This window comes from Athene noctua, chromosome 1 (assembly GCF_965140245.1).
Source record: "Athene noctua chromosome 1, bAthNoc1.hap1.1, whole genome shotgun sequence".
Lineage (NCBI taxonomy): Eukaryota > Metazoa > Chordata > Aves > Strigiformes > Strigidae > Athene > Athene noctua.
Window position 1 is genome coordinate 194,875,183 of NC_134037.1, and position 24,371 is coordinate 194,899,553.

The 24,371-nt window shown below is 39.4% G+C and overlaps 1 protein-coding gene across 1 annotated transcript in view; it reads left to right on the plus strand.

Annotated features, from left to right (window-relative positions):
* Nucleotides 1-22,796, plus strand: part of LOC141961861 (sodium/hydrogen exchanger 2-like) — a 32,497-nt gene extending 9,701 nt beyond the window's left edge. Inside the window, exons 3-12 of the mRNA XM_074909211.1 lie at nt 2,025-2,275; nt 7,011-7,228; nt 8,568-8,770; nt 11,547-11,636; nt 12,931-13,001; nt 14,462-14,623; nt 15,207-15,303; nt 16,192-16,323; nt 18,204-18,294; nt 20,250-22,796. Coding sequence (XP_074765312.1) covers nt 2,025-2,275; nt 7,011-7,228; nt 8,568-8,770; nt 11,547-11,636; nt 12,931-13,001; nt 14,462-14,623; nt 15,207-15,303; nt 16,192-16,323; nt 18,204-18,294; nt 20,250-20,620 — 1,686 coding nt within the window. The 3' untranslated portion in view covers nt 20,621-22,796. The remainder of the gene's footprint in view (nt 1-2,024; nt 2,276-7,010; nt 7,229-8,567; nt 8,771-11,546; nt 11,637-12,930; nt 13,002-14,461; nt 14,624-15,206; nt 15,304-16,191; nt 16,324-18,203; nt 18,295-20,249) is intronic.
* Nucleotides 22,797-24,371: the final 1,575 nt, after the last annotated feature.

The window sequence follows — 24,371 nt, forward strand, 5'->3', positions numbered from 1 at the left end:
TATATATAGTCATATTTTAAAATATAAAAAAAGGCTATTTAAAACTCCAATTAAAGAAAATAATCATCTTCCCTAATACATGCCAAGGGAGTGTTCTGCCAGGTCAAATTCTGTAGGTGTCTTGAAGAATAACACAACTCTTGGGTAGTCCCAAGTTTCAACAAGTGACTCAGGAAAACTCTTCTCAAACAACACAAGTCAACAGTATTTTTATTTCAGTCTGTGATTCATGGAGTCCTGGGAGTCTGTGAACTAAGAAGTCCTTGTAAAGTGACTACCAAAGGCACACCTATTGTCAATAGGCTAATTCTGATATACTTGTCTTCAAGGAAATCCATAAGGTCCATAAATCAAAACAGGTGGAAAAACACCGGAGCTTATGACATTACTTTTCTGTCCTGTACAGTCCATAAGGACAAGGAACAGGGCAAAAAGGCTGGGAGTGTGCCTCAGAGCAGCAAGGTGAAGGGGTGTGTCCAGGTGAAAAAGGACACTTCTCCCAGGTGGATTCATCCTGAGGGCATCACTGTTATCAAATAAATTGTTCATGCTCCTGCTCTTGTCCTGTTTGTTGCTTTGTAATGAAAATTACTGGTCACCATGCTGGGTTTGATTTAACCTTCTTTTTTTATGCTTGCTCTGGAATGTATTTTTTTCTTTTTCAGTTCTTTCCTTTCACTTAGCCCAAATGACCCATAATAGTCCATGTCTTTGCATTAGACAACAGTGAGAACTTTTACCTCTGTATGACCTATCAAATTTTGGCCAAGAAGAGCTGAACAACTTACTTTTTGTCATGTGAGAGAGAACAAGACTGCAAACATGACAAAACCCTCCCAGTCACTATTCAAACACCTACATTGTTGGCAAATGCAAGTACTGATAAAAAATTGTTCTCTCAAATAGCATTTCTGATAGAGAAACCTGTTTGATGTACTAAGAAGTCCAGAAAGCAAGCAGAGGTTTAACTCCTGCAAGCTGCCCAAGATGACTAGTCAGGTGTTTTTTATGACTACGGTGGCCTAGCCTGTGAACCTGCTGTAAAAGTAATATGACCAAGTCACAGTATCGGATGGCTGGGACCATATGTGCAGCACCAGGCAATGCTTAAATCTCCCAAGTAAGTCTGCAAATGGGGAGACCCTTTAAGGTTTCTTTAACAATAACTGATTCCACTGTTGTCAGTTTTGTAGTAACTAAAATATTGGGTATTAGAAAAATGTAGACTTTACATCATTCTGTTTCCTGTGTAAAACAACGAGGCTCTTTTGCTAAGAAAATATGGTAATCCTGCTGACCCAGTTTGTTTTGAAGGATGGTTATAAACACTTTGAAATTTAAACTGGGCAAACACATGGTAACAGGTCTTTTAATGGGAATGAAATCCAAACCTCTGGAAATAATCTAAAGTTTGAAAAGTCTTTAAACCATTGGATTCCTAATGGTTAATAAGTCAGAGAAAGAGCACTCCATGGATGTCATGTTTCTTGTACTCCTTGGGGTGGTCATTTTCCATACCCTCTTTCCCCTGCCCCCCATGTCAGATGAATTTATGGTCTAATTCAGTACTTGAGCTCTTAGTATCTTACATAAATCAAACACATTTGAAAATAACCTGAGTTTTCACTGATTATGAAACTGTATTTTTTTCCTCCTCCTTTTTTATTTCTTTGATTCTGGGGAAAATCTGAAATGGCCACTTGTGGAGAAATGAGAAGCTCTACAGATAAATGGATTTAAAGAAAGATTAGATAGATCTATGCTGCTGGCCTGCAGAATGGCATAGCTTAATAAACCTGTCCCATTTGCAAAAATGGGAATAATGATGTTTACCCTTCTTTGTATATCTCCCTGATATTTATGGATGACAAGTAATATGCCAGAGGTAAACAACAGCATATCTCGAAAGTGAGTTCAAGGTAGATAGAGAAATTCAAAGTTCAGCATTGAAGCAGAGGAACATAATAATGTTAAGGGAAATTAAGAAGAGTTCAGAAACATAATGTGCTTTCTTTTTCTCGTAGGTCCTGTACAATTTGTTCAAGTCTTTCTGCCAGATGCGCACAATTAAGGTTATTGACATATTCGCTGGGATTGCTAACTTCTTTATAGTGGGGATCGGTGGAGTTTTGATTGGAATCCTTTTGGGATTTGTAGCAGCCTTTACCACCCGTTTCACCCATAAAATCCGAGTGATTGAGCCACTCTTTGTCTTCCTGTACAGTTACTTGTCATACATAACAGCTGAAATGTTTCATCTCTCGGGCATCATGGCGTAAGTACCGCAAACTTCAATAATAATAGCACCCAAGTAAGAATGCTGAAGGAAATTGCAGAGGCGACCAGATTTCGCAAACTTTGCCATATGGCATCATTCCACTGTGCATGGCAGTGATGCTGGCTTGTGGATTTCCGGCTTCTCCCCTCCCGCTTCCATCCTATTCTCTCAGCTTGCCACCACACCAGCTGTGTCACTAAAACTGTTCATGGTATCACACCATAAACCGTATCTTTGATGTGTTCCAAGTTAAAAATAATCCCTTGTATTTTCAGTGGGGTTATTTTTAACCCGGGTCAGTTTGGTGACCCGTGTCCTCATGTGACCCTACAAGTAGTCATAAGGACATGGCTGAGGGGTGGCCCACAGTGATGTAGGGGCAGTGGTGGCTAGGAGCAGTAGCTGAGAACTTCATGAACTGGCTTCACTTCTGATGCCAATGTATTGTGAAACTATGTCTTCCCTTAGCCATGTGAGCAGCCAGTAAGTACCATTCAATGAAAACAATGTATATATCATTAAGACAAACTCCTGATGGACTGCAAGCACAGTAAGGATCAGGTGAATGTAAAATTTGCAGAATCTAGTCCTATGGTGATAGAAACATTTAGTTTAGTATCTTGATATGTGTGCTTGTGTGTTACAATGCTCTCTGTATACATCATTATATATAGAATAATGTTATTCTTCCCCCTTCCAACAGCTAAAAATATTTTCATTTCTGGCTTTTCACTCCTGGGCTTCAGTAAAGAGAGAACACAGCCTCTCGCTTGATGCTGTTTATACTGTAACAACCCAACTTTAGAAAGAGCCTTTATGACATTTGATATGCTTAAATGGTTTGCTCTGGTTCCAAGTAATATTTTTAAAGGCCAGCCTTCTTTAATGACTTTGTATTGTTCTAGAGTCAAATATGAGTCATTCAGGCGTTAGGAGCATAGCTTTTTATGAAAGCTCAGATGTTACGTCTGAGTATCACTAAGACTTGATAACACCTCATCTGATGATTATCTTTTAGGAAAGTGAAGATAGTTTTGATATCACAGTCATGCCAGTATAAGGTTTTCTGGGGCTGGGAAGCAATTTATATGGAAACTTACAGCTGATGATTTCAGTAGTATAAAACCAGAAATATGCCATGAAACAAGAGGGGTTAATACTTTAATAGAAGTAAAGAGTGAAAGATTGCATGGGTTTCTTTCTCTGATATGAGCCTAAATAAAGTAACATATGCATCCACTTTGACCGAGTTCATAAATGTGCCATCTCTTTCCCTAGCTTCTATTCATAGCATTTGTGTGGTTTCTAGTTTCCTCCACTCCTTAAGTCAAATGTCCTTGATGTCCTATGATCAAATACTTAAAGGGCTTCTAAACCAAAAATGTGTGGCTAAACTGTACATGGAAAAAATTGAGGCAGTATGCATGAAAATACTGATTTGGACATGCTGCATCCGGCATACATTGCAAAGGGCACGGCAGGTCGCTGGACCCACCACATGCCAGTGCCTGCCACCAGCACACCAGTGCTTCCTTCCCATGGCACTAACAACACATGCCTTTTCATTTGTAACACTGGTCCCTCAGTGGGTGCAAAGCAGAAGAGGAGACACAAAGTATTTTTTCCCTCCAACAGCACAATAGAAAATAAGCTGTCTTTAAAATGTCCTGTATGGTTTTTGACTCTCTAATGCATTTTTTAGTAGCTAACAGAACTGAATGCATCAGTAACACACAGGAGGAACAGGAAGGGCTCTCTGCAGCCATGTGGTGTCTCAGCTGCCATGAGATGTAAAGCATGTCCCCTTCTCAGCAGTGCTGCTGAGGGCATTAAGTGCTCTCGTAATCTCTGCATCCCCTTGGAGTAAATCTACCCAGTGCTTTTCACATCTTGTTGGGATTTGAACTACAAAGAGTATTTTGCTCTGTGTCACAATGTGACATGCACTGGTATTTTGTTCCCTGTCATTTTTTGCAGTGAATGACTCATGGCACGATTGCTTGGGTCTGACTTCAAAGTCAGACCTCCTTTGAGCATGTAGTTGGACCAAACGACCTTGGAGTGTCCCTTACAACCTGGATTGTTGATTCATTATATGCTTCTGTGGCCATTTATAGTTCAGCCTATAGGGAATAATTGCCTGATCTCCCCTTTTTCACCTATATCCACGTGAGTCTGTTAAACTACTGATTCCCACTTCCTTCATAACCAGATTTGTCAGGATACTCAGTGAGACTTTGTGGTTACATGCTGTACAATCCTTTAGGGGGAGGACATGAGCAGGAACATACAGTGTTATCAAATACATAGGATACATAGTCAGTGCCTCATTTCTGTGCAAGCAGGAATTCGCTGGCAGAGGAATAGGAGGGAATGAAAGGTGCTTGTCCCTATTCTGATAAGTCTGTGTACTCATTCTGAGGACAAATGATTATTGAAACATCTGTGTATAACCCCTGCACCAGGTTACCTGGCTGAAATAGTGAAGGGACTGCACCATGTCCCTGTGAGCTGCAGTGAGAAGGTCCTCTTCAGAAGGAGAGGAAAGAGCTTCTACTGTAATTAGAGCCAGGCTTGAATCAGGATCATGGACATAAAACATACAGATATGAATCTGAACTTTATTTGCTTGGTTCCACTTCTAATTATAATGCTGCATCTTCTGCTTAATAATTTCTCATAAAGGCTGTGAAGCACCAGAACTATTAATATATGTTTCTTTTTTTTTTTGTTTGCAAACAGTGAATTAGCAGGCTGTAAGGAACAGACATTGAAACTACTGTAAATTTAGTAGGTCAAAGAAATTTGAGGATTGAACCCAGTGGCCTAGTTTGTTGCAGTCATGACAGAAACTCTACTGTTTGTACAGGAGGACTTTTATTCTTCAGAAGCACAGAAGGTTGCAGGTTGATTGCAATTAGCTGGTTTTTTCCTCCCCTTCTTGATCAAGGCATCTACCTCAGGTCACAAAAGTGGAATCCAGAATTAATGTATGTGGATAAGAAATGTAAAATAAAACACACCTAAGCTTTTGCTTTGATTATTGTGACAGTAAAAATTTACTTTGGGAAGAACATATTATAATCATGTACATAAAATCTTACATATTTAAAGAAATCTGTTTTATATTAAATTCTAACACGATATTACTCTATAGTTTTTAAATTAAAGAGACATCAACAGGTTTTTTTCTAACATAAGTCCTCTGAAGAGATACCAAATTCATAAAGTAAGTAATTATTAGCTGTGGAATATTACTTACCTGAAGAGTAACAAATAATGGACAGCACTATTTGTTATCCTGGTGAACCAACTCATCAGGCGACACTAATTGAATGAATGCAAAATATTACTGAATATAAGATTATATGTATGAGACTGTCGTCCCTTTAAAATCTAGTGGTTAAGCGTGGTAGGTGTTTTAAGTTACAGCTTGCAAAGATCCTGATTAATCTGTTGACAGATTCTTATCAGACATCTATTTACAGTGTCTCCATTACCTCAGGATCCAAAAACAAACCATGTCCAGAGCATGCTTCCCCACCTCTCCAAGCTGCAGGGCTTTCCTAAGTGACTGTAATCATGAGAACTATTTATTTTAAGAAGGTAATAAATATTACTGAGTGTTTTCTTGTGTCTTTGATGCAGACCTGACAGCCCTAATGCTTCGGGCAGTAAGCTGCAGTTTTGAGATCCTGAAATGACCGTGGGTCTGGAAGTGGCTGTTGTACAGCCTGCCCACTGTGTTCTTGCTATATTGCATTGGCTGCCCCTGCACTTGCCAGCTGCACTGGCCCACGCTGATAATTATTAGGCAGTTCAGGCTGTGCTTCCATACACTGAGGCACCACGTTGAGGTTATCCTCCAGCCAGCTCTGCTATCCTTAAACCTATAAACTTGATAGCTGAATCGTCCTCTGCCATGCCTGTACCATGGGCAACCATACTGAGCAAGTGATGTACATCCTGTAATGTCATTCTTTGTTCTTCCTGCTGCTTAAGAAACTCTGTTTACTGACACAAGCTCAGAGCATGGACACATAGGCATATTTACAGTAAGCCCTGTCTGTTCTTTTATGTATCAGCAGAGATGCCCATTTCATTCATTTGTAGGTGCTTTAAATGTGCAACTGCTCCTCTGTGATTTCTGGTGGTGTTTTTCTCCTATTCAGCCCTATGCACAGGCAAAGCAAGCAGTGGCTTAAAGTGGTGGAGGATGACAAATTGTCTGTAGCCTTGCTACTTACTTTGCCTGGAGAGAGGAGCTGGCTACTGTCACTGACACTGGGGAGGGGAATGGTTTGGTGGGATAACTGCTGGTGGGAAGGGAGGGAAGCCCTGGCCCAGGACATGCTGTTGCCATCCTGTCTGATGTCTCTCAGCAGCAATAGAAGCAGCAATCCCTGTTTTCCAGGGCTACCCCTGGCTCTCCTCAGCTCTGTCTCTTCCGAAACACAGAGTTTGAGTGACCCCTTCACAGATCATGTGGATTTAATATGTGAAAAAACTCTCCATATAGAGATGTCTCCTCAGAAAACTCCCCACTGTGGAAAAAAAATCTTGTGCCCAAAACTGTAGGTTCACCAAATCTATAAATTTGATATTGTTTATGCAATAATTTATGCTTTGTATTTTAAAGAGGACTATGGAGAAGTGAATAATATCCTGTAGAAATGGGGGAGGCTAAAAAAAATTCAAGCCAGTGAAATACAGGATAATGTTTGCCTTTCAGGATTACAGCTTGTGCCATGACCATGAATAAATATGTGGAGGAAAATGTTTCTCAAAAATCCTATACGACAATAAAGTATTTTATGAAGATGCTGAGCAGTGTCAGTGAGACGTTAATCTTCATCTTCATGGGAGTTTCTACAGTTGGGAAGAACCATGAGTGGAACTGGGCCTTTGTTAGCTTCACCCTCCTTTTCTGTTTAATTTGGAGGGCACTGGGTAAGCAAGTCTCAGGCTACACTTCAGTATTCTTTGCAAGTGAAACTCTTTACCTCTTCTCAAGTAGAAAATGCCAAAATTTAGACAGAGTCCTATCAGCTTGTAGAATGGTCTTCTTATTTGTAATATGTCCTAGATCTCAGGGTCAGCTTCCACCTTCCCCCAAAATGGAACCCAAAAATCAGATTGGTCCTGGTCCTGCCCATCTAAAGTCAGAGGCTGTCTGCTTGCTAATCAGAGTACATGTATTTAAGTAAACATTTATTGAGAAATAAGCAACTTTTGCTTAAAAGAATTAGCAATTGTACAACAATTAAACAGGTTGTGAGGAGTTTTTTATTTATGTTTACTAGCTTTGAGACTTTCCCAGTCATTGGCATAAATAGCATCAAAACAGGAAATGCTGCAGTTGTTCAGATTGTGTTCAGGTATATATTATGAAGAAAAAATTCCTATAAGAAACTGCTTGATCCCTCCATTTTGTAGCACTAGCTCTCTTTCTTTGAGACCTAAGCACAGGTCATGCTTGTAGGTCTTAAACCTACCCCTCACCCCAGCTTTATCTGTAATGATTTGGTCTTTCTGTGTGTAAAGGCAGCTCATGCTCTGATCTGCCTTTACAACCCTACTTCCAGCTTCCAAGTCTCCCTCCAGTTCAGAAATCTGGACTATTTTCCCTCCTACGCCTGTAACCCCACAATTAATACCTTATGCTGAAAAGCAGCCAAGCAGCCTGACTGCCCCCCAGCTCCTGGGCCCCATGCTTGTTCCCTTCACGTGTCTTTATACCTTTACTCCGGTCTGCCACATCCCTGGAGCCTTTGCCCTCGATACACCAGCATGCACTGTCATCCTTCATCCCCAGTCCTTCATCCGTCCTGTCTGTCTGAGTAAAATTAAGTGAGTGAGTAAGATTTTGCCAGATTCAAAGCACAGATTGATGGAGGTGACAAGCCAAAGTGTTCAAAAGCGCCTCAAATCCTATTAAAAAAAATTAGGAGTCTTGGTCTGTACTGAGACAGAGAATTACTGCTGGTTTAGAGGTGTGGAGTCTAGCAGATAGCTGTCTTGTGGAGATCAATTAGCTGCCTCAGGACCTAAATCCAGCTGATCTGAAGTGATGAACTCATTAAATACATTTAAGATGATGCTCCTCAGGCATTTTAAAATTTTATTCCATGGTGTTTTCAGTCTGCTAAATAACATTTTATTTCTTCAGTAATATATAGGTAAGAAGAAAATGGAAGTGTTTTAAAACAAATATTAGCATTGTGGGGGTTTCTGTGTAATTTAATTTCTCTTTTTCCATCCTCCCTGTATTTCTGGTTTTTTCCCTCAGGTGTTTTTGTTCTGACTCAGATCATTAATGTGTTCCGGACAATTCCTCTCACTTTTAAGGACCAATTTATTATTGCCTATGGAGGCCTCCGAGGAGCTATTTGTTTTTCACTTGTATTTCTGCTTCCTCCTGCTGTGTTTCCCAGGAAGAAATTGTTCATAACTGCTGTTATCGTGGTGATATTCTTTACCGTTTTCATTCAGGTAATGCCTGTCCTCTTCTGAACATTTTTTCTCAAACAGGTTGTAAATAAGCAGTGGGTAGAACAACAAATGTCTTAACTTACTGAAAGGAACATACTTGAAGGTACTCTCCATGGTCATAGTTTTTTAAAAAATGCTATGCAGACCGCAGACAAGTAGCAAAAGTATGCCAGATATTAAGTACTTATGCTAACATATAAGTAGTATTAAGCATTTAAGACCTAGTGAGGTTGGAGTAGAGATAAAAGATAATCTGGGTACAGCCCCAGCACTAATTCCTTGTTAGAATATTTAAAGTTGTGCATTCACTCAAGAGTTTGGTGGAAGACAGGCTGCACAGTGATCAGGGGATGGAAGACGCCGGGGGCACTGGGAGGTAAACTGGAATGCTTGAGTCTGGGTGTTAGGCAGTGATGCTGCAAACCAGCTAGACATCCAAAAGCACCGGCTGTGTGGGAGAACGTGAAGAACTTGTCTTCAGTGTCAACCTGGCCATGGAAACCTGGTCAAGAGTGACCAAAAGAGAGGGAAGTGACTGAAACCAGCAAAATGTACAGGAGGCTGAGTCCCTCAAGTAATTGTCACGCTAGTCATTATCCAGAGCAGTGAGAGAGATGTGAGAGGCTCGTACATGGAATTTCAGGTCTGTGGGAAAAAATGTTAGCCTGTCTTTTACATGGATAAAGGTGCCGTGGGAAGTAACAAGTATCTGTGCTCATGCTTGGGAAAGGATGGGAAAAGGTGGCTGGGGCAGCTAGAGTTAGTCAGTTAGTTGATCAGAGCAGGTAAATTGTGAAAACTTATTTTGAAGGATAGAATAATTTAAAATATGGAGATAAATGAAATGTATTAGGACATGCAACATCGTTTACCAAAGGGAAACCTGGTATGGTTCTTTGATAAGGCAATTTATTTTCTAGAGTAATCTCATCTAACTGACTATTGTAAAGTCTTTGGAGGAGGGGTCTGCATAGGAGATTGCTATCTTAACTATTTGTTAAACTGAGGTTTAGACTGACATTAGGATGATTGTAAAGTGAATGAGGAAGGAGCTGACAGCTTCTCCTATAGAGGGAAATAGAAGCATATAGTCCTTTGGTGTCAGAAAGGATCTCTGGGGGTCTGCAGTCCAACCCCATGCCCAAAGCAAGGACAACTTCAAAGTTAGATCATGTTGTTCAGGGCCATGTCAAGCTGAGTTCAGAATATCTCTGTGGATGGAGATTCCCCAGCCCCTCTGGGCACCTGATTTGACCACCTTATTTGACCACCCTGGTCGAATAATAGGCTGATGAGGTGTTATTAATGGAATTCCTCAAGGATGATTCCCGGGGATGGTTTTGTTTAATATTCTTGTTATTGACCATGGCATAAACATAGGAATTTTTTGTTGCTGATATTTCTTCATGACAGGCTTTGGAAGGTGTTTTCAGAGTGACAGCAAGATGGGGTATCATGTGGAAAGAAGAGAGTATGGAGGGCCAATATGATAAGAAACAGAATGAAATTTAACAGCAATGAGTGCAAATGTGTTCTTGCTTGGACTTTCTTACTAGGGATTTCTCCTATGAAATGGGAACCTTTTGTTTGGAAAAAAAAGGGAAGAAAACACAGGTGTACTAGTTGAAAGGCAAATCTGATCTTAAGATATACTGAGACAGGTATTTCCATCAGAGAATAGTGTCATGTTCTAGAGTGATCATGGGACTGGTAAGCCTGTCATGTGAAAGACCAGGATGCCTTGGTCTTAGCAAAATGAAGGAGAAGAGGGAATATAATTACTGTTTATATGAGGGAGTGAACACGAGGAGGAACATTGTTTAAACTGAAAAGACAAATGTTGGCACAAGAACAAAGTGGTACAAAGTGACCATGATGCAATTAAGAAGCAGCTTTCTAATTATCAGAACAATGATGTTCAGGATGAGTGTTCCAGTATGAGCAATGGGGCAAAGAAACCTAACTACTTTTACGATAAAGCTTGATTCATTAATGAAAAGAAATACGTGACCTGGTTGTCTGGGATAGTAGGGACTGATCTCAACACCATGAGATTCATTCTTCTCCCCTGTGCCAGTGCACCTATATAATTAAGCAAATTATGTCAATTCTTACACAAATAATTGTTCAGAACCATTATATCATTCTGGGATAGCCAAAACTTTTTGTTCTTTCTCTGAGAATACTCAGGCAAGGACACATACTTACAAAACCTCTTAGTGTCATGATGTTATATAGCAATTTTAGTGCTACTGTTGACACATCTTTGAGTACTTGTTTTGGAATTAATCAATAAAAAATAGGACTTTTAATATTTTCTTTGGAATGATGTGGTATCTGTTTATTAATTCAGAAAACAAGCAAGGGTTTTTCTAACGCATAACAGAGCTGAAGAAAAAGTTAAAAAATGCTATGGATGTGGTGACATATTCCTGACGGGGTCTGTCAGGCTGTGCTTCTTGGACCTTTGAGCTCTAGGGATCCCCTTCCTTCCTTCCTTCTGTTGCATTAGTGGAGTCTGTATGCTGATAAGGACTTTACAGCTAAGTGCAACACCTGCTAATCACAAGAGTGAATTCACTATTATAATTATTGTGTCAGGCTGGATTTTGGGAAGGTGAAAGGGTATCCAGAGCTAAAAAGGTGTGTACAGCCATTTTCAATGCTCTGACAGAGATGCAAAAGACTGAAAGTCTTTGTTTTTTCTTTATGTTTATGAAAAAAAACCCCAGAACTACTTGCCTTTTTTTTTTTTTTTTTTTTTTTTACTTCACAGGGAATAACAATTCGCCCACTGGTGGAGTTTCTTGATGTCAAAAGGTCAAATAAAAAGCAGCCTGCTGTCAGTGAAGAAATTTATAACAGGGTATGTTGCAGCTTCAGTGTCATAGATGAAACCCTCATATAGATGAAATTCCTAGTGGCTTTCAGTAAGACAAGGATTCAGCATATGGTATTACAGAGGCACACGCTCTTTTAGATTTCTTTTTGACAGCTGTTACAAGCACAATAACTGTAAAGCTTATTTTTAACCTTTGGCAATTACCAAAATTTGCATTATTATGTATCATTATTTTGGAATCTTCACTTTCTTAATTGTTCACCTCTTGAGGTAAATTAACTTTCTGTAGTTTGTTTCACATATGAGATACATGTTATTTTAGAACTTGGCTACATTAGGAAACCTTTGTCAATTTAATTACATTATATCGCATTTGAGTTAGTCTAATTAAACAAATGTGAACTCCTCTTCAACTTACTTAGTTCTCACATCATCAGCCTCTTTATGGATTTATATTTGGTATGTGTATGTCTCTAGTTATTGCAGTTTATTATTCTTGACTGTATTTCTCCTTGCAGCATACCTGTGGCAGGTGGTTTTAAATTCAAAAAATGAGGAATAATAAGGGCCACATTCAGCAGTGAAGTCTATCTAGGCATCTAAAAGTTTGTCCTTTTAGTTTATCCTTTGTACATATCTAGCAGGATTTCCCCCTGAGTTTGAGAGACCCCTGCTATGGTACTTGAATTAAGAGCAAACGAGCTGCCTCTGGGGATCAAGTGAGATCTTAGCTGAACTGATTTACTCTTTTATAATTCATAATATGATGAGGAAGAGTATGTTTTTAGTATTAGGTGATCAGAATACTTTAAGGTGAGGCTGTACCAGATTTCCCTAAAATAGGAGCTCAGGACCTGGTTCTACACATATCAGTTCTGTCCTGTGCATCACAAGGGGCTGATGTGGGGAACTGCTGCCCACTCAGGTTCTCTTCTCCACAAAGTCATACCTGTTCCACTGTGAGGCCTGGGGAAGTCCCCGGAGAAGTTCCAGGCATAGCCCTGAGTGGTTAGGGAACTTAAAAAAAGTGAAAATGTCTGAAAAATCTTTAGATTCAGGCGGAAGCTGTGCAAGATTGACATTGAGGAAATTAGCAACTAACTTCTGTCTTCTTGGGGCTGTGAGCTAAGGAAGCTCCAGGGGAACAAAACAGAGTCTGAATCAGTTTGGTTAGACTGCACTTGGTTTCCAACTGAATCATCATCCTGAATTCTGACTCGACATTTCTGGTCTGAAGTAAGTTAGAAACTAATAATGCCTAAGGGCAAGCCAAGTGATATCTATAAGTTTATGTAATGAACCAATGTTTTCCCTTTAGTTCTTTGACCATGTGAAGACTGGAATTGAAGATGTCTGTGGACACTGGGGTCACAACTTCTGGAGAGATAAGTAAGAATAGCATTTAAAACTCTGTTATACCGGAGCGGCTGAACTGTCTCAGCAGCAACAAAGGAAGGCTGTTGGGCATCATATTTCATTTTCAGCATTTTATTCTTGAAAGCAGATAGTTGTTTTTAGAACGTGTGGGTTACAAAGGGAAAGCAGCAAAACAATGTCTTTTTACTAAACCACAAGCAAGTAGAACAGAATCTCCAGCTGGGAAGCAAGGCAGCCCTCCGATCCCAGGGTAAAGTATGGTACCTTCTGAGCGTGCTTGTTGTCTCCCTCTTTCTAACTGTTTCAGAGCATTTCCTGTATGTCTGCTGAGCCTTTCATCCCATCCAGCTTTCCTCTTGAAAATTGCTTGTCTCTGCGGTGTTAAGTGAGGGGTTAGTTCCCTATTTGACAGGAAACGTACAAAAGCTTTGGGACTTTCTCTAGAAAGATCAAGGCACTGGCTGGCATGAGGTGCATGAGAGATCCTAATGGCAGGCAGCTTCACAGTTCCTGATGGTATTATTTAAGACTTAGTGTCAGTTAAGAAGATTACCACTGGCAATACCTGAATAATTCATGTTTTCACTTCAGCTGCTGAATCATCATCATTGGTTTGGATCTAACTTCCTTTTCTCAGAAGCACACTCATTAACACCCAAATCCTTTAGACCCAAAGAGTGGGCATTGCTCATTCAAGAAGAATTTAAGTGTTTTATACAAAGAGGAGTATCACCTGCAGAAGGGCTGAGAAGAGCCCTCTCCAAATGTCTTGAGAGCAACACAGTAAGGACACTCTCCTGACAGGTGCATGACATGGGTACAACTTTCATTTACTCAGCCCCTGGTTCTCCAGTCTGTGTGAGATCTTTAATTAACAGATTATGGACCAAAGGAGGGTCCCACCTCCTCATGACCTTCAGACCCAAATTCAAGAATAATTTCAGAATGGCTGGAGGGCAAAATATTTTCTGACAAACAAAATAACCCCAGCTGTAATCAATATTTTTTCAATAAGCATCCAAGAAGTTTGCAGTTGCTTTAGAGGAAGGGAGAACTTCCAAAGTTTTACAAGAGCAGGCTAAAGTTTCAAAGAAAAAGCAGTCGGTGCAAATTTAGACCTTTTGTTTGTTATTACAGTAAATATTTAATGTTCTCTTTGTCTCAGTAAAAATGGACAATTAAAAATAATATTGTCTAATAACACAGAATACCTAAAAGTTAAAAGTTGCTGCTAGGGAGACTGTCCGTTAATGTATTAACCAAAACACAGGTTAAGACAGGTTAAGACTATCTATCTGAAGCAAAGATGAATTTGACCCTTTGTTATGTTACTCAGCAGTAGGTTGTTAATATGAACAGACACATACCCAGGGAATAAATGCCTTCACAATTTCATTAGCTACAGTATATTGGCTTTCCTTAACTATGCACAGTAAAAATTAACTGGTTGGGTTGGTTTGCCTCACGTACAGGTTTAAAAAGTTTGACAATAAATACCTGCGAAGACTTCTAATCCGGGAGAACCAGCCCAAATCCAGCATTGTTTCTTTATACAAGAAGCTGGAAATCAAACATGCCATTGAGATGGCAGAGAGCGGAATGATAAGCAAGGTCCCATCCTCGGTGTCTCTCAGGTAAGGAAGTGATGGCAGCGTGGCCAAACATTTCAGCTGGGTCACATAATTTATTTCACAGCCCAGTCTGTGGGCAGGATAATCACTTTGACTTCGGACGCTCTGTGTCCAAATGTCACCTGAACAGTAAGTGGATATGAAACAAGAGCATTTTGCCTGCAGCTCACACACAAAGCACTTGGGGAGCTGTGCTCGTCTGGAGCGTGTAGTTTCACAAGGGCAGCTGCTCATGGGAACACTGATTTGCCATGAAGAGTGGAGATGTATTTGAACCAGTGCCCGCCCATCTGCTGCGAATAGCTACAGGGGAAGCCTGAGGGACATTTTGAAAAGGACCTTAATCAAATTTACAATTTTCTGTAATTTATATCAAATTTTGGAGACTGAGTTTTGAGCCTTACCACTGACTCAGATGAGATCAAGATTTCATTCCTACATGTTACGTTTTCACCTGTTCTTTGGTTGGTTTGAAATGTTGTTTCTAACACTAACAAAAGAAATAGTACAAATGTAATTCCCAATCATAAAAACATTCTTCCTCACTCTCTCTTTCCTCTATTTTCCTTTCTTTATCTTGCCACAGTGACTATCATGAAGGAAAGATAAAGCCGCTTTCTCCCACTGAAATGGAAAACATGCGGGAAATATTAACAAAGAATCTCTACCAAATACGACATCGAGTAAGGATGAAGTTTTGCATACTTAAATGTCGAAGTACTCTTTGAATATACTGATTACCTTCCTAATGTATCTTTGGGCTAGTACATCTGCTGAACCATAGAATAATAATCAATGCTATTATTTACTTCTATTGCCTATGAATCCATGTCCTATCATTTGTACAGCAACATATTCATACTCCTTTATGTTAATAGCTTAGTTGATCTTATACTATTGATAAAGCTTATGTTTTTGTCATATTACCAGCAACATACTTATATTATGTAAAAAGGAGCAAAATCAACCCAGCATTGTCCACTTATTTCAGTATTTTGGTTGCTTCATGATATGGGATTAGATCTCCCATTTGCCTCCAGTTCTGAAATTGTTTGTATTAACAGCAGAGGTGATGACCTGGAAAAATAGCGAAATAAAAGCAAAAGGACATTTCACATTTACCCTCCTGTGACTAAGTAGTTTGAATGCCCGAGCCCTTAGAAAACATTCCAAAGTGGAGCAAGCTTCAGCTTGCTGGAGGTAAAAATTACTTCCCCTTAGGTGACTCATCTTACTGCTTTCAAATGTATGTCCTCTCTTGACATATTGACTGAGGTAGTACAACGTGGGGGTAAGCACTGTATTAACCCAGCTTTTTCTAATTTCTCCCTTATTATAAATATCAGCAGGTTAAAACCAAACAAATAAACAGGTACTTGTGAAGCAGATGACTGAAAAAAATGCTGGCATAATTTCTGTTCTTGTTCTTAATCATCTGTGATATGATTTTGTTCTCAAGGATTTAAGATGCTTATTAAAACATTAAAGCAAAAAGGCTGTTTTGCACTGTGCATGCAGATCAACACATTTGACATGTTTTTCAGAAGGTGACCACTGCTTTTATATTTCAGACAATGTCATATAACCGACACAGCCTCGCCGCAGATGCAAATGAAAAGCAGGCCAAAGAAATTCTTATCCGTCGCCGGCACAGCCTTAGGGAGAGCCTGAGGAAAACGAACAGCCTGTCAAGAGAAAGACCGGTACTTGCATTTTGGTTGTTTTATAGAAAGCAGTTCTTTGTAACTAAATGTCATGCAGAAAAAAATATGAAATGTAAAAAAAAAATATCCTAAATTTGAAAGACAGCTGCACATATAATGTCACTTACACCTTGAGTCGCACACAGGGGCTCCTTAATTTGCGTTGACCCTTTCAGCAAAGCTTCAGTCTTGTAGAACATGATATGGGAGTGGGATCTGCTGCCATAATTTTATCTCAGAGGAACAGGCTCTACACAGTATACATCTAAGGGGTGGTCAGTATACTCTATCAGTATTTTGATGAAGCATGGATGGTAGGGATTTAAAATGACTTTCAGGTAGACAGAATACTTACAGTATGCTCCAAAATATGGGAAAGAGAACTTCTAACTGAGTCAGTCAGAGTGAGATCTTAATTTGAAAAATGTAGTGAGCTCTTTAGTATTCATAAAATGTAGTCAAGATTTTAGGTTTTGACCTATTTGACAGAATAGGAAAAGCCCCTCCACCTACAAGAAGTGCTGTGGCATGGTCATATTTGGCTCTTTAAGGCAATCCTGCAATATTTTCACTGTAAACTTCAGACTGTTCAGAACAGAGCACACTGATTCAGCAGGGAAGATGATCCCCCAAATCACCTTCCCATTTCAGGTATCAGGGAAATTAATTATTCTATAAATATGTATTTCATATTACAGGAATACTTAGTGACTGTTGTCTTCATTGATACAGTTGTCCTTCAGCAGCTGATGCTGGAATGATGGCTCCAATACATACTATATCTTATTTGTGATCATTACCAGGGCTACTGTGGTATTGATTGTGACAATAAGTTTGTTCCTGAATGATTTTTTTCCATCTCACAGTTATATATTTTGTCTTTGTCATACAAATAAGTGATTTACTAGGTGGAATAATGAAGAGATTCAGCAGGATCGAGACATTGTCAGGGCAGGGAGAGAAACAGGTATCTTGACAGTTTTTTAAAACGTACAGGCTCTAATTTTAAAAACGATTATCCTTGGTTGAATCCACCACAGAGGGAAGCATAGTGGTCCTGAGCAGCACAACAATATCCAAAGAGGAAGAGTCTCTCATGGAAAATAGATTTCCTTTCAGGTTCCTTTTGAGTGTGAAACAGAGGAGAGCTGATAGACTATATGAGTTTTAAAAAAAAAATAATTCTATCAAATGTAAGAAAGGATGCCCTTGAGAAACTTGGAATTTTTAAAAAGCACCCTGTCCTGAAAGTACCTCTCATGTTCCAGGAAGTATGAGGTGTGCTTTGCTCCCAGGGCCTTTAGAGCTTAGTCTTGGGAAAACAAGGATTTTATGCCCTGCACTGGTAAATGATCACGCTGGTGCCTAACTTCCCCGTCCACTTCAGTGTGACTAGTCAACTGTATAAAGTCATTTATATGTATAAAGTGCTTGCAGGATCAGAATACAGATTAGGTCTTGTGCCCGAGCTTTGGTCTCAACCTAATTTTTGCAGCTGACTAATAAAAAGTTTCAAATGGGAGTTGCATGAAGTGATGCCATGCTTGCAGCGGTTGCCTTCCTTAGGAAAACCTGTACAGGTAAGGTTGAGGTTAGAGAGCATACATTTATTAACTTTGATCTCAGAAGGCATATCACTAGGCTTTCCTTTGATTAAGCTGCTTGAGGTTACTCAGTCTTTATCTTAGCGCAGACCTCAACCAGCAATCAGTGTTAACTTGAGAGTGTAGCAGAAGATCACATATTAGCTAATCTCAAACTACTCTCCAGCCCTTTAGCTACATAAACTTGTTCAAGCCTCAGTCATGTACCTTAACATACATTATACAGGTACTTCAGTCTGCAGTAACCTAACGTTTCTTATATTTCTTTGCACACAGGCTGCTGCAAATACAAAAAGATTCCTTTCACTTCCTAAAAACACTAAACTCCCAGAGAAACTACGAGTGAGAAATAAAACATCTTCAAAAGGTAAAGAAAAATTTTCTGCTGTCTTTTACTGTGCTGCAGTCATTTTACCTACATAGAAGGAAAGTTTTTCCAGGGATGATGTAGAGAAATCAGCATGTTAATTTTCAAATAAATATTAAATGTTTTACATGCACATGCTTTAATTCTAAAGTTAATACCTTCATAGCATATTTCTAGGTGCTGGATATTTAGCAGGGGTCTTAGAGCATTAAAAGTGATGGGTGCTAACACAAGTATCTGAAGATAAAGAAATGCCATGTCGAGCAGAGTCTTGTGGGGTTTTCTCAGTTCACATGTCATAGTGGTGTCGTCCTCCCAGCACATCTCCTTATGTGAGCGAGCAGCAGCCTGAAACACTTCTGCACCAGAAACACTGCCATGACTCATTCTCCTTGTATTTATTCCATAATGTCCATATCTCCCTCTTGGATTATAATTCTTTTCTCACTGGGGTCAGAGTAGAGAACACTGCTCTGAGAAGTCAGAGAGGAGAATGAGGACATGAGATCTGGTTTACAGTTCTCATGAAGAACTTCTCAAAATGCTGTGTTTTACAACCAAAATGTAATTTTTTTTTCCTGCCAAAACTCAGAAATGTTTTATGTTGGAGTTGAATTCTAACAACAACAACAACAAAAAAAATCTGGAAGAAGACAACCTTGTGATTTGAAAACTTTGCCCAATTCTATATGTTACTTTTGGTTACTACCAGTTGCATTACCATGCTTATACCGTGCTCAGGAGCATTTCCTTTCATGACAAGCAACCATAAAGATCTCTTGCTGGGAAGATGAAATCTCTGCACAGTCAATAAAATGTCCTGATCCCCACCCCAATTAGTTTCCCACTCTTCCAAATTAATTTAGCAATAGACCATGCTTTTGTTAACAATTACACCTTTGGTCTCCTGAATGTAGGATGCCTTTTATTTTGTTGTTATGTCTGCAGAGGTCACCTACTGTCACCTAGAATTAAAGAGGAAATGTGTCTCCGGATTATTCAGTTGTCAAAAAATGTATTATTTGACATATTAAAAGGGGAAAAAGCCTGCAAACACAGTTTGACAAAGACCTTCCTTGATACATAATTATCTAGGTGAATGGACAATTAAGTGGTGATATATTTTGTTGACTCCTTCCTTACCTTTTTAAAACAAATAACATGTAGGCTACTAATGGAAGTTGTTCTTAGGACAGTTGCACAAACACAATTCTTTGCTTTGATATATTTAAAACACCATATCTAAATTAAGTTTAAGAACAAATCTGAGGCATTCATAAATGATGGTTAAAATGACTGTCAAATGACTGAAGCATGCAAATCAATTTAAAAGATGTCTGCTGGGGAAAATATGTGGACATGTACACCTGTGAGATTTGCCCTGTGTGTTTTCTTTGATATCTTACATTTAGGCATATTAAGGACAGGATGATTCTTCCCATCTGTACATTGACCTTGGGAGATCCTTTGTTTGGTGGAGTACTGGCGCTTCTTTTCCAGAGTTGGGTTTCTGGAGACCCTGTACAGGTTGTGCTCCGGAAATGCCTCTCAGATTAGATTTCATGGGATGTGAGAGTGAAAAATTTCGGTTTTGTTTCCTGCTTGGACATGAGCAAGGACCCAAGTAGTTCAGAGGGAGAGAGGTTTTTCCATGTCCAGAGCCAGAACTGGGGAAACGTCAACTCAAACTGGGGGGCACTTGGCAGTTAAGGAGCAGCTGAGTGAGGACTTCCTAAAAATCACAGTTTTGAGGGGACGGCTGTTTGCAAGTCAAATTTATCCTCTGTTCTGAGAGAGTTAAGTGTCTATTACAGGTCTAATCAGAAACCACCAAATTTAGGAAACACGAGGAATCTTTCTTCTATGGCTGCTAGTGCTCAGCGTGCTGTTATTCGAATATTCCTGAAACAGTAATATTCTTCACCTAAAATCTTAATTTTGTTTTCAATTAACAGTGGGTGACAGCAGTGATTCCGAGATGGATGCCGCTACCACAGTGCTCAATCTAAGACCCAGAGCAGGGAAAATCTTGAGAGAGCAGAGACTGAGACAGCAGAGGCCACCGCCTGATTTTAGGGTGGAGTGGAAGAACGAAGTTGATGGGAGCCAGGGTGGACAAGGAGAGCCACAGGATCCAAGCACCTTGCCTCAGCCATCCATTGGGTTCAGGCAGCCATTGCTGATGAGACCAAGATTTGGCACTTTGAGCAGGGAAGATATGTCTGCAGACCATGGATCAGCAAGACCTACGCCACCACCACGGTTAGTTAGGCAGGCATCACAAGGGGAAAGGCAGAGAAATAAGCCTGAGAACCAGCCATACTGAACATAGGAGAAAGAGAACTATTGGTAACAAACCATGGACATATTGAATTAGGATTCTAAACTATCTGATCAGACTATGGGATCCATTAAAAAAAAAAAAAAAGCCTCAATGTGGATCAAACCACTTCCATTTGGGCAAAGTCAATGCCAATAACTAAGTTAAAGGAATACTGGCAATTGCAAAGCTGAAGACATAAAAAAAAAATTATCTCTTTTATAAATAACTTATGTCAATGCTTTAACTACATTATTTCCACTATTAAGATAGGATGGAAATGTGCCTTATCACATCATCTCTTGTGGAACCAAGTCATGCAGGTTTAATACCAGTTATCCATTGAAAATCATTGTTGAAAATCCAGTGATGAATGGATTCGTAAAAAAAATTTGTATCATTTCAGTTTTTATTTATAATCAAATAATACTTGTTTTAACCAAGCTTTAATATGAGTAACACTGAAAATTGCACAATGCACCTATCATATAGACTTTGTAAGAAGAATAAATATATTCCTGAAGCCCAATTTGTTTGAAGAACTGTGATGCAGAAAAAGAGGACAAAGAGAAGGAACAAGCTGTAGGAGGAGAACTGCAAATACAGTTTATAGAAAGGAGTTGTAATACAGACAAGACCTGAATAGCTTGAATTTTTACTTTCTGAATTTTTGGCAATATGTTACCTTTGAAAAGTACTGAGGATCACTAAAGGAAATCTGAATTACCTTGAATTTCACTAATGTCAACAAGATCTGCGAGCACCTAGCGGGACACCAGAAACCCTAAAAAGAGAAAACATCAAGTGGATAAATAATGCTCTTACTCAAAATTGCTCTTTGCACCTTAGTTTCCTGGATGCAGTGCAAACACAGCAGTAGAATAGTTGCAGAGCGCTGCATGTAGATGAAGCGAGCAGTCTCCTGTTTGAGTCGGGGACCACTGAGACTCTAAAGCTCGTTCACTCACACTTGTGACTGTGGTCAGCTTACTTTGCTTTTTGTTTCCTCATCTGTAAAAGGGGAAAGATAATCTTTTCTTTGTCTGAGCTATGCACTCCAAGGAACAAAAATGTTCCGTCTTATTTGTTTGTACAGAAAAGTAGCACAGCAGGGCCCTGGAATCAGTTGAAGTCACTGTGCACCTTAATAATACTTGTAAGAAACACAGACTTCATCCTAGCATAAATGGCTGCCATTTGAGTGCATATGGGAAGGGAGGGTGCATTAAAATAAATGATACTTAACTGTAGGTCTCAGGAATTTGCACTTTCTGTCCCACTGTCTTAAATTTTGAGCTTGCTTCAGCACAGATACACATTTCAGTGCAGTGCAGAAATAATTTTCATTCTACTTATTACAAGATTGATGACGTTCATTGAAGAATGTACACTGTGAAATCATAACTTTTCTTTTTCATTAGCACATTTCTAAATCTGTGGGCAATAAGATTCTTTTTTTTTAATTTAAACTTGTTTTGAAAGAACTATTAAAAATCAGAATTTCCTTTTAAAATCACAGGGTAGATTTCTTTCAGAGGTTCGCGGACAAGGTTGACAAATTAGTTTTATAAATGGGGATTTAAGACTTTCCTTCTTCTAACACCTTTTCCAAAATATTTATTTCATGTATGTATTTGAAATGTTAAACCTTCCTAAACTCTTTTATTGGCACAGGTCTTTTAGTCTTTTTCTTCTGTTTCAGCTATGGAGATTTCTGCTGTGTGTCAAATGCAAAGTCTAAGCTGCAGAGGAAAGGCTACGTGAACCCTAGAAATCTCAGTCAAATGGTCATGGCTATTCTCATCAAATGATTTTTATGGAATCCTTAGGACTTAGCTATCCTTTAATGATTATCTCCTGTTTGGAAATAAAACTGGATTCAAACAGAGCCAGCAAGCTTTAAAAACAAATATGAATTTGTCTTTCAACAGGAAAATATGTTTCAACAGTAAAATTGTCAGTGAGTACTCTTGTCACTGCATTATTGGGATCATGTTTGAATAAGAAAGAATCCCCAGTTTGGATTTTAGTTTTGAAACCATGTCCTCTTGCAGATCAGCCTGCTTAGATTAGGTGTTTTTTATTTGACCAAATAAATAAATGTGAAATGTTGCACATCAACAGTTTACTCCCTGTGGAGCTTTCTCATTCATGTGCCGGTAATGACCAAGTAATGGGCTTGTATCTGGGGAGAGCTGCCTTTATTTTCAAATGATTGTAATTTTTTGTGGCACAATTTTAAATAATGAATGCAGCTTTCAGGAACCTTACTGCCTTGCTGGTTGTGCATTAGTACAGTGCATGCTCTGATCATTGGTACTTAAAGTGGGTGCCCCGTAGTACAAGCACATTGAAGGTTGTTTTTATGAAATATGGTCTTAAGCTCTTGGTGCTTCAGAAGATGCTAGTAAATTGTTACCTTTCCAAAGCACTTTGAGATCCACAGAATACAAGCATCAAGCCAAATCTCCCGCATGGTTACACTAGGAAGCAGAATTCACAAATCTCCTGGGACTCTGTCTCCTTGCAAACGCTCTCTCCCTTCCTCAGTCCTGCTCCTCCCACCCCTTTCAGGCTCCTTTCCCCTACTGCTGGGTAAGACCCTCATTGTCTCTGGAAACTGCTTTCCTGGGTGTTCTTTTCAGTAGCGGTGACAGCAACAGGTGACACAGGGCTATGTCCGAGGTATCCCTTCTCATACAACTCTTGCTCTGGTTGAGGTCAGAGGTCTGCCTTTTCCTATCTTCCTTTTCCTGCAAAGGGAAAACACTTTCAATCGCATCTTTGATCTTTCAAAATGCCCATCTAACTTAGTTTGCTGAGACTTCTTTCATGTTGTGTCAAAGTTTGCTGGAGAATGAAGTGCCCAGTAAGTCTGTCCTCGAGCGCCATCTGATGGGGAAAGTCATGTATTGACGGGACATGTTTTTCACTTTTTCAGGAAACCGTATCTTCAGCAGTGACTGGAATACTTGACAAATTCACACATAAATTTTTTGTTTCCGCATGGACTCCTCAGTACACTCCGTAGTGCTGATATTTTACTGCCTTGGTGAGGAAGCACGATGCCCAGTTGTCCAGTTTGAGGGAGAGTAGGGAAATATCTATGTTACACTGAATTATGGCTTTCTGAGAATTTCCCCCTTCAGCTGCTGAGAGACCTATAAACTGGAAGTAAATGGGATAAGAAAGTAGGTATAGCAAGGGCTGGAGAGTAGGTAGACATCCAGGTATCTGTTTTAAGCAGGTATTTGATAGAGAAAACAAGAATAATTTGCTGCAAGAGGCAAAATGTAAGGGCTGTCCTACTTGATACTAAAGTATAATGCAAGCTCCACTGAAACTACAGGTGTTCAACAAAAGAAAACCATGCTGCAAAACAATTTAGAAACTTGAGCATATCCTTCTCTGCTGAAGCCACATAGAAATCACATAGAGAAACAAAGTTAAAAATTTGGCCAAAATAACATGCATGCTGTTAGGAAGAGTATCTTGAGGTGTCTGAGAGCAAACACACTGCACCCTGCACCACGTTTTTCAAGAGATGCCAAGCCCACCAATTCCAGACACCAGCAACATTTTAAGGCCGACACTGCAAGAAATGCTTCAGCTGGTCACCATTTCCAAAACTGTTTTAAGTTCTGACAACATCCCCCAGCTCCTGAAGAAAAAATGAAGGATTTTGAAATTGGCTGGAGGAATGCTTCTTGTACTACAAGAGCTCTGATCCTATAAAAATATCCTTGTAAATATGCTT